Source organism: Pocillopora verrucosa, chromosome 7 (assembly GCF_036669915.1).
Source record: "Pocillopora verrucosa isolate sample1 chromosome 7, ASM3666991v2, whole genome shotgun sequence".
NCBI lineage: Eukaryota > Metazoa > Cnidaria > Anthozoa > Scleractinia > Pocilloporidae > Pocillopora > Pocillopora verrucosa.
Genome location: NC_089318.1, coordinates 23,400,378 through 23,411,162, shown reverse-complemented (window position 1 = coordinate 23,411,162; position 10,785 = coordinate 23,400,378). Strand labels below are relative to the sequence as shown.

The window sequence follows — 10,785 nt, the reverse complement described above, 5'->3', positions numbered from 1 at the left end:
ATGTTATTACATAATGGAAAGTCATCTCTGAAAATACTTTGAGTGCTGAATGAGTTTCAGATGTGCTTTCATTCTAAAAAAATTAGGCTTCCATACTTCAAGAAACTAGAGGGAAGAGTATACTTATGTTTATCATGTCCACTTCTACATAAAAAAAAAACTCTTTCATTTTCATTATAATAATTTAATTTATTTAGTTATTTGATCAAACTAACCTTTATAAACATTTCTATTTACATGCAATTCAAGTAAGAAGCAATTTCCAAGAATTGAAAATGATGGAAAACTCTTAAGGTATGGATAAGTCCACAAACTTTCCATTTTCCTGGCAGTTCACAGCTTTCTAAAATAGAGAAAACTTCACCTGAGGATAAACACTAAATGAATGCCAAAAAAGGAAATAAGAAAGCAAGATTTTCAGAAATCCTAATTTTACATCAAGAAGAAATTATGCACTTTTTGTATTTCTATATAAAACACACAGACATTTCTTGCCACATGCTACTAAATTTTTCATTCTTTCCAAAGTCTCAAGTTTGAGACCTTTCTCAAAGTCTTGGAGTAAGTCATCCAATCTCTCCACAATGAATAACAGTCTTTCAAATTCCAGTGCTACCCTCTTGTTTGGAGAGTCTCTCTTGAAGCTCAACACCATTGCCAAACCTTCAAGGGCAAGAAGGGCCTGGAATTTAAAACCAAACACTTGTGGCAAATCTTGTGACATATCACTATCACATAGATCCCTCATACGCCTTTTTGTAGAACTAGGCCAAGGTTTTTTGGAGTCAAATCTATATGAGCATGACTCATAAAACTGTTGTCGTTTTTTAAGGTTATCCAGTTTTTTGTAAGTTTGTTGTATCTGGACTGGTGACCTGGCCAAGTGACACATCACAGCATGGTGTTCATATGATCTCAAGTGTTTTGTATTCACTGGTATCACCACCTCTCGCAATGCAACAACTCCCTTGCAAACATCACCATGGGAAGACCAGATCTGCAGGCAATACCAACAGAATTCTTTACCACAGAGACCACAGACCATGTGATTACATCCAAGACCTTTCTGTATTGGGTAATTGCAAAATGGGCAGTTTTTAACCCCTACACTAGTAATCAGGGTCTCTTTTTTGCTGTTTTCAACCATCTTAGCATACCGTTCATGTTTCTTTCTGAACACCTGGGCTTCCTCACAAGTAGCTGGCCAGTGAGCATCTTCCTGGCACTTGAAACACCATGTGTTACCACAGAGGCATGCCACTGGCAAAGGCTGGACACTACCACTGTGCTCAGAGCTACAGACCTTGGAGGAGTCCTTTGCTATTGTTGCCTTGACAACCAACTTGCACTGGTCTGCTGGGCACCATTTCCACTTGGGGCATATTTCCAGTATGGTGTCCACCCTTTTTGCCATATGCCGTCCATAAAGTGATGGTGCAAGTAACATTAAGGTGACATCATCAACTGTTGTGCTACACTCATGCCCAGGGCACCTCAGGTTTATTTGGCCAAGATCAATCTGGGTCTTTAAGTGAGTCCTCCAGCAACTGTTACAGAATGTGTGACCACAGGTGGTCAAAGTTGTCGAGGAGACATCAGTATCTAAGGGAGAAAGTTTAAGAACCTTCAATCTCGTAATCACTAGTCATAATGGTAACTTATCAGTACAAGTAGATGCCTACTTTTTACATTGCATTTTCACAGGCAAATACTGTGGTGCTGGTGCTTTACACCTAGGTAAGTTATTTCCAATTTTCATAATTGAGTAAAATTGTAGCTCAGGTAATACTTTTTTTTAGATATTGTGACAACTATTAAGTATTGGATTTACCATGCTTAATTGAAACCTTTGTGGAAAGTCTTTACAAAAAGTTTGAAAATGTTTGAACTTAACTTAAGTAATCAAGCACTAGATAGGAAATTAATTAAAGAAATAACTTAATTAAGGAAGGATATACATTTCTGATTCATTTGATGGAAAAATGCAAGCCAACAATACAATTTAAAAGCCAAAGAAAAGATTTAATTTGTTCTTTTTTCCCTAAAAGCAAAGAACAAAACACCAAGCATAAATTACAACTCAGACCTTGTCTGAGCATCAGAAACTCATTTCAGTTGTTATCAATTACTCTTTGAGTTACTTACCATTACAGCTGAGTTCCATAAAACATATCCCGCACTCCATTTCAGTACTAAACAGAGGTTCAGGGTTTTCTGACAAGAACTTTTCTTTCCCCAGGGACATCTTTATCTCCTGACGTGCTTTCGCCAATGTAAAGGCCTTAGACTTCCAACCAAGCAGGTCTGCAAAGACATCAAAAGACAGTTTGGGTAGCCTGGGTTCTGCTGTGTCTGCTTTACTGTTGGTGTTTAGGCAGAAGCAGTTTCTAGCAGTGTTCACAATATCCTCTAGAGTAAGGCCACAGACATCCTTTCTGACACTCTTCAGCCTGATTTCAGAAATGAACTCTGTTAGCACTGATTTATGTGTGTGTTCTTCACTGCAAGTGACAGATGCAAACCAGTTAGTCAGCCTGTGACCCTGTCGGAAAAGAACAAAAACTTCTCCATTGATGTCCTGAGATGTTAGTGGTATAACCTTAAGTGCAAATGCCCTTGGAACACTCTCTGCTTCAAGGTACTTCTCACCCCACATTTCCTCTAGATGAGCAGGATTAGTTTGTTCTGGGGAAAGAACAAGAGCAATGTACTGGTGGATTACATCTATTGATGAAGGTTCCAAACATTTTCCAGGCAGGTCAGATCTTGGTGTCATATCTGTGCTAGGTACTTGGTGTTGACTACCATGACTGTTCCCAATTATTGAAGATGGATTGTTTAATTCTAAGGACAAGTTAGGATTGAATCGTCGGAAACCTCCTCGTCTTCCATGTCTCCAATTACCTCTTCCTCGTCCTCCTCTACGCCCTCTTCCTCGCCCTCTTCCTCTGTGCATGCCACCTCTTACTGGTGCCCGCCAATCATAATTCCAGCCCTGATCATCCATGTTAGCATCATGACCCCAGTTATCCACATTAGCATCATGACCCCACTCATCCATATTAGGAACAGGATCCCTGTCATCCATATTAACAACAGCACCCCTGTCGTCCATATTAGCCACAGCACCCCTATCATCAATATTAGCAACAGGACCCCTGTCATCCATATGAGCATCATGACCCCAGTCATCCACATTAGCATCATGACCCCAGTCATCCACATTAGCATCATGACCCCAGTCATCTGCATTGGCATTATGACCCCAGTCATCAGTATTAGCTTCATGACCCCAGTCAACCATACTAACATCATAACCCCAGTCATTCATAATGGCATCATACGAGTTAGGAATATGACAATCATTATTATATGCAGACATCTCTCTGATTTGAGTCAGAAGTTCTTGATGTGCATTGTACATATCATCTCCACTGTCCACATAAATGCACTGCTTTTTAGGTGAGAAAAGTCTTGTGCTTTTAATGGTATTTTTTATTTGCTGTGAAGTCTTAATCTTTTCGATTAGATTCGATTTCCTTTTAGGGGATGTTCTCAAATGAGAATCAAAATCCATTGTGATAGATCTAATAATGCTGTTTGAGTGACAGTGTTCACTGAGATCCTCCTCGATACAGTGGAGAGATAGATCTTCCTCATGTACCTCCTCGAAGTCTTCCTCTTCACTCCAATCGAAACGAGAATACTTCTTGCGTGTTTCGAAACGTACCCTTGATCTCTTTCTCTGTTTCTCTTTCTGCCATGGTCTCAATGGACTGGGGTAACTCACCTCAAAGCGTGTGCTCGCATATTCAAAGTCAACCAGCAGGTCTTTAGCTCGAGCCAATCTGCCCTTGGATTTTCGAGTTTTGTTATCCTTTGAGCTATAAACTGACAAACAATCCGGACGAACCTTTCCATCATTGGTGAATCTTTCCACTAAAACAACCTCGTCCTTCTCGAATTCAGCAGAGGTATTTGTCTTGATTACTTCTGGAAGAAGCCAGCGATTTTGCTTGCCTAGCGAATAAGTGGTGACCTCTGTTTTATCTTGGCTTCCTTCAGGGAAAGCTGTGGTGTGAATAAGAAGACCCTCAGATCTTTTGGACCGAGAACTTCGCGAACGTACAGTTCGTCCGTTGTTAACACCGAATTTTCCAAATTTCCAAACCATTTTTCCTTTTTCTTCTAACATCTAACCGTTTTCTCTAAATATTGAATGGTTATTAGAGTAAATCGAACCCTTTTTATACTTCCAAAAATCCATTATTAAGCAAAATTCACACTAGTGAGTGCAACTGTGGTGCAACTTCCCTGTAAGAAGTAAACAAAAAGTGAAGATTTGATGAAAGCAAGTTTCCGATTGGCTGCTGACTTATTATCCAATCAGAAGATTCGTATTATCAACTCGTGATTTATTTTTAGCTCTAAACGTTTTGTACAACACCAAAACAAAATTTGGCTCACTAGTATCTAGAATACTCTTAAAAACATTTTAACACATTCCAGGTTTTCCCTGTGATCGATTGATTAAATTTCCTTACATAACTCAGGAAAGCTGGCGGGGATTACGAATTACACAAGTTTTGATTTCGTCGAAGCTTCAGTTTGTTAGAGTTGAACCACTCTCTGAATTTATACTTTTGTTAACTAAAACGAAAAAACCTGAGTGTTGCAGGGTCCAAATTGAATTCTATTCGATTATGCTTTGAAAATTCAAAATAAATTGTAATTATATTTCTACCTAAATTCATTTATTTTTTTCTTTCGTTTCTACTTTGATTAGTCATTTGTCCTTAATTGACTTACGTACGTATTTTTGTGTGTTGATTCATGTCTACGTATTTGTATATTTTTCATGTTTTTATTTGTTTCAATAAGTTTCAAACTCAACTGAATCAAGTATGTCACTACAAATGTCACGTAACGGTGTTCTTAGAAGAATGTTACTAAAAATAGGATTCTGAGCAAGGAGTCATATTAGTACGCATAAGATTATTGGACGATAAATTTCTTAGCCAATCATAGATGAATTTATATGGACAACACCGAATTACACCATCACAGAGACGTACACCGCAATGGCTAAATTGACCGTCTATAAAAGAGAAATGTTTGACTTATTTATCAGGTTTGAGTTTTTTCCCTTTACTCTAAAAGATAATCAGTTCATAGACAACGGTTGAGAAGAAGGACATTCAACTATGGAGGGGAAACGTGGAAAATCAGGCCGTACAGGACGAACTTTTCGATCTAAGTTTTCTCAGATCAAAGGTGGAAGAGTCGAAGGACTTCTGATACACTCTCCAGGCGTCAGTTCGCTCCAGGAAGAAAATCAACGTGTAGAAGAAGCGATTACCTACTCACTGGGAAAACACAATCGTTGGCTCCTTCCGGAAGTAATCAAGACCAGCTGTGTTAGCGCTGGATTCGATGAAGAACTTGTGTTGGTCGAGCGCTTTGCGAGCGCAAGCGGCAGGAAACATACTCGAGCAGACTGCATCTCTGTGTTCAATTCCAAAAATGGCACGTCGCGCAAACCCAGATGTAAGTTAGCACACTCAAAAGATTTACTTCGAGACGACGAGGAGATCAAATCTCGGTTTGAGGTAACCTACCCGAATCCCTCAGCATCATGGTTGAAACAACCCAAGAAACCCTCTGGTCATCATGGAAAAAAGAAGAAAAATAGTTGTAACTTTTCTTCCGCCACTGATTGCTTACTTGAAGATTATGATGAAGATTATGATGACGATCTGGTTGAAACTGACTTTGACAGTGAATTTGAGGAGGATTTTGGAGGGAAATTGGACAGATCTTCAAGCCTTGACCTGAACATGCTCATGAAAAAATCTAAACCAGTTCTACAAACACATTATGGCAAAGAAAGGTCTTCTCTGAACAAAAATTGGAGGGAGAAACAGATTGATCCAGTACAGTCAAAGAGGCATTTCCTTGTTAGTGATGATATAGAAATGCACCAAATGCATTTGGAGTACTTGGAGGAAATCAAGGCAGGATCTTCCCTTTTAGATTCCAGAGAAGAACATAAACAGTCAAACAAGAAAAATCAAAATCCTGAAGTGGGTAAGCAAAGGCGTCGTCGTGCAAGAAACCTAGCTGTCTCTTCAGTTTCAAGTAGCAAAGCAGCCAATGAGTCTGTACCACTACTTAAAACCTGTTCTGATCTAGTGGAATGTTCTAGTTCAGACACTGATGAAGGCATTGTCCTTACGATGAGAAAGCAAGAAATTATGCCAGAGACCCTTGCACAACAGTGGCCTCACATGTACAAGGAGGGTTCTAGTTTCCCCAGAACTTTTGCCCTCAGTTTAACATCGCTTATACCCCTGACCACTGGTGATGAAGTCTTTATCGCTTTCAGAATACTTAAGGACCATGCAAGGTGCCACTCAGGTGAAGTAAAAGCTGTAATGAGTATGGCTGTTTACAGAGACAACGATGCTTATGAAAAAACTGTCAAGGATTTTATTTCCCAGATCAGTATGATGCAAACTGATCAGAAAATTTGGACCATGCAAGAAATCACAGACATGGCCATTAGTTTTCATTCAGAGCTGGCAAAGAACATAAGTGTGAAGGTGCATTGCAAAGAGCCACGGAAACCAAGGCTGTCACTGGATGTTTTCCAAGATCTGTGTGGATGGACATCAAAAACATTCTCATCTCACACAGCCAAACGTCAGATAAAGAAATGTCTCTCAGAGGTCACATGCCACCCAGGGACATCCACTGCCGTTGTTCCTTTGGATAGCAATCCTGTGATGATGGAATCTTGTGGAATCTGTTTCCAAGAGGTTCAAGACAAAGATAAGCTTTCAGGTATATGTGACTGATAAATTAGACTATTTTTGGAAGGTCCAGCATGTATCATTTAAGCATTATTTTGATTACCCTCCTGCCTTCTTGATCTGTGTTTATCTGAAAACTTTTTCAGTAGTGATTTTAAAAGAATTGTTTTTGAAAGAGTAATTAAATATCACATATTTCAGAATCTGATATGAGCTATATTTATTATTACTTGATTTGTATCATCAATGTTTTTTTTTGTTCACTTTTCTTTGCTTATATACTTTCTCTATGCACAATTTCCCTAATTGGCTGAATTTCTTAAAGGAAGGGAATGAAAAGGGAATTTTTAAACAGGATGACCAAAAATTAGGAAAGTGTCATTTATGAGGTTGGAATAGTTTTAATGCTTTATAAAAAATGGTACCAAGATAGCATTTTTCCCAACAGGGTTGATATTCTTGCATGAAACCTTTTTAACCCTTTAACTTCCAGATCAAATTAGTAATTCTCCTTACCGTCAACCATACAATTCTTATGATGTTTGTTCAAAGAATTTAGTATTGGATCAACTAATTATCCCCAAATTGATATTTTTCTTTATTCTCATCACTCATCTGGTTGATGTTGTTTTGATATTGTAAAGAGAAATTCTGTCTTGGTCACTCATGGGAGTTAAAGGTTTGATACAACCCTGAGTCCTTAGAAAACAATGTCTAGCTACTCAGTGGTTTCCTATAATGTTTTAGAGCTCAGCTTTAGTGTTTGCATTCATTGCTTCAACTTAACCAGTTGGATAATATGATCAGGTCTTGAGAATCAAGAAAATTTTGTGTTTCAGAGCATGATGGCATCATTCCATTTCTGTCCTTGAATGGCTGTGGCCATAAGTTCTGTAACAGTTGTTGGAAAGTCCATTTGAAGACCCAGATTGATCTGGGCCAAATGAAACTGAGGTGCCCTGGGCATGAGTGTAGCATAGCAGTTGATGATATTACCTTGATGTCCCTTGCACCATCTCTGTTTGAACGGCTTCTGGCAAAGAGGGTGGACACCATGCTGGAGATGAGCCCCAAATGGAAATGGTGCCCTGCAGACCGGTGCAAGTTGGTTGTCAATGCAACAACAATTCAAGACTCCTCCAAGACTTGTTATGCAGAACACAGTGGTAGTGTCCAGCCTATGCCAGTGGCATGTGTCTGTGGTACCATGTGGTGTTTCAAGTGCCAGGAAGATGCTCATTGGCCAGCTACCTGTGAGGAAGCTCGGGAGTTCAGGCAAAAGAATGCATCTTATGCTCGATTTGCGACAAGGAAGGAAAAAGAGCTGATTACCAGTGTACAAGTGAAGCGCTGTCCCTCCTGTTATTACCCTGTAGAAAAGGGTCTTGGTTGTAATCATATGACATGCATCTTCTGTCGCAAGGAATTCTGTTGGTCTTGTTTACAAGACTGGTCAGTGTCTACTATTAATCACTCTCAGTGTAGACTTGTTCAACTGACAAAAATTCAGCTGACCACAAAATGTGTAAACAGTGTGTCTTATCAGCATATTGCAGTTACAAGTCGGGTTGCCAGGGCTTCAAGTTTGATATGTCAGATCCACAGAAAACTTGACAAGATAGAACATGACCTTAACATTTATTCTAAATGCTTTCCCCTAAGACCAGAACTAAAAAAGACAAGCTGTACAGAGCAGCAGCTCAAGAAGCTTTGTGAGAATAATGCTGTCCATCTGTTAAAGAAAGTGTTCAATTTTAAATTCCAAGCACATTTAGCATTAGAGGGGCTGGCAATTAGGTTGTCATTTTCAAATGGTGCTGTGGGCTGTAGTAAGAAGCTTGCTTTGGAGTTTAGCAGGTTGTTTTTTATTGTGGAGAGAATGGAAAATATCCTTCATGACTTGAATTGTTGTCTTACTAGGAGAGAAATTTTATCAAAACTGATATATTTTATTAAGTTTGGTAAGAAGTGTATTCTTTCAATTGGCAGGAGAGTGAATGAGTATCATTGAAATCTTGTAATTAAGCAGTTTTGAAAAGTATTGTCAGCAATGGTTGTTACTAAACAGAAATGACGGAAGTGAAAGCAACTGAATATAAATTTTCATATATTAATTATGATTTAAGAGTTAATTGTTCTTTTTAATTATCACTGCAAGACTCTACTGTTTATTTTATTTTGTGTGACACTGTATAATGTTTATTTTAAATTTGACCTTTGTCCTTCTGGGGTAATCAGTGTTGGGCTTTTCATTGTAGCTTTAGAACACATGCTAATTTGAAGGTTAATTGTCATTAGATGAGAGAATTTAAGACCAGTGGATATAATTTTTCTGGTTATTCCTGAGAAGAGAGTGTTTTATCAGTGCCACATCCCCATCTTGATCTCTTTGTTCATTCTCATTACCTTTACGTTTAGGAGAATTGTCATGCTGATCATTCCTGAGAGTCAAATGTTAAAACAATGTCTTTGATGCTAGTTGTAATGCAATACTTGTAGATTACAGGTTATACTCTGTTGAAGTGAAACCAAATCTTATTTGACTAGTGGTATGATAAGGAAATGTTGTGGCACCGAGGTAGAAGAAGTAGGTTTCAATTTCAACTAACTGAACATGTAAGAGTAAAGCATTGATTTCAAGCAACTAGTTAATTTTCCTTTCACTGTTGTATGTCTACATATTAAGGAATATTTTAAAGAAAATAAAAGTCCTGCATATTACCTTACTTGTGATGGCATATTGAACATGCAATTTATGTAATTTTGAACTGCAATGAAAATAAAAATTAAGGAAATGGAATGAGAGTTTGATTATATCTTGCAAAAAGTTAATACTTTACAAGATATTTTAAAAACCAAGAATGAACTAGGGAAGAGGGGATAAAACCCATAAATCCAGCAATTTATAGTGAATAAGTATCTAATGTGAAGCCGATGACTAACTTTGCATTTCATTCATTTTGAGAGGAATTTGTATTTTACTTATCTCTGGAATATCAAATTGATAATCTAGTTTTTCAATTGCCTTTTTAGATCTCAAAATGTGATTTTCAAGTACATTTTTGCATACCCCATAAAGTGATAAATTTGTGTGGAAGAGAAGATGATAGCTGGAAGTATGATCTTAAAGGCTATTCTATTCGGAAAATTTTCATGTGCTTTTATATTTTTCTCCAGTCCATGTATGTACTATAATAGTGCAGTGACTTAGGGGTTCATTTTCTCTTTATTAATGTTCTTTCATTTTTATTTTTTTTTAACTTTTCATCCATTTATCCGGTCAAGTACGGAAGTTACTCAGTGAGACAATTAACCACAAGTCAGGGAGAGGAGTAGAAGCGGAAGGAAAAACACAGAAAAAAATCGGGAAAAGTAATTAAGGGTTGAGGGTAAAAATGATGAACAGTTTCCAATTCATTTTTGAAGCTAATGTATCTAATACCTAACAGTTTAATGAACATTTTATGTCAGTTTATCTATTTTCAGGCCAGTAATAAATTATTGCGCAAGGCCTATAATAACACCCAATGGGCAGGATTCTTGCGAGCAAAAGGACGCGCGCGAAAGGAGCGCGGAGAAGACAGAGGGGCAATGAAAATAAGTAAGGTCATACTGACGTCATAGCGTGATATTTTTAAATACGCACTTGGTATCCACCCATATTAGGAATTCAGATCTTCTGTACTTACGACCCTGGAAGATTCATCGAGCCAAGTTGAGCCAAACACTTCGCTTTTCACCTGTACCCATAGTCATTCCTTACCACTTAAGTTGTTGCTGGCTACGATTTCAGGTAACTTTATCAAGATGTTGTCTTTGATCTCAAAGCAGACCAGTCAATTTCGATATCCAAACCTATACTCATTCTCACACCTCTATTCGGAACTGTGTTACTCGTAAGATAATTTTTAAAAAGGAATATCTATGGAAAACTTTTCCAACATTCCATTACCTAAAACGGTATGTAAACCAG

At 38.0% G+C, this 10,785-nt stretch overlaps 2 protein-coding genes across 2 annotated transcripts; one reads left to right on the top strand and one right to left on the bottom strand.

Annotated features, from left to right (window-relative positions):
• Positions 1-188: 188 nt before the first annotated feature.
• LOC131792103 (uncharacterized) lies at positions 189-4,308 on the bottom strand. The gene is made up of 2 exons (XM_059109473.2): positions 2,146-4,308; positions 189-1,602 (listed from the first exon to the last, which is right to left on the bottom strand). Exons 1-2 carry the CDS (start codon positions 4,193-4,195, stop codon positions 449-451), a joined length of 3,204 nt encoding a protein of 1,067 aa, XP_058965456.2. The 5' UTR covers positions 4,196-4,308; the 3' UTR covers positions 189-448.
• Positions 4,309-4,965: 657 nt separating this feature from the next.
• LOC131792084 (uncharacterized) lies at positions 4,966-9,612 on the top strand. Its single transcript, XM_059109452.2, has 2 exons — positions 4,966-6,843; positions 7,652-9,612. Exons 1-2 carry the CDS (start codon positions 5,205-5,207, stop codon positions 8,821-8,823), a joined length of 2,811 nt encoding a protein of 936 aa, XP_058965435.2. The 5' UTR covers positions 4,966-5,204; the 3' UTR covers positions 8,824-9,612.
• Positions 9,613-10,785: the final 1,173 nt, after the last annotated feature.

Excerpts from the sequence above, each read along its gene's own strand:
- LOC131792103 (XM_059109473.2), bottom strand. The coding sequence starts at position 4,195 with ATGTTAGAAGAAAAAGGAAAAATGGTTTGGAAATTTGGAAAATTCGGT. Across the intron at positions 1,603-2,145 it reads TATGGAACTCAGCTGTAATG|ATACTGATGTCTCCTCGACA; the intron begins GTAAGTAACTCA and ends TTTCTCCCTTAG.
- LOC131792084 (XM_059109452.2), top strand. The coding sequence starts at position 5,205 with ATGGAGGGGAAACGTGGAAAATCAGGCCGTACAGGACGAACTTTTCGA. Across the intron at positions 6,844-7,651 it reads AGACAAAGATAAGCTTTCAG|AGCATGATGGCATCATTCCA; the intron begins GTATATGTGACT and ends TTTGTGTTTCAG.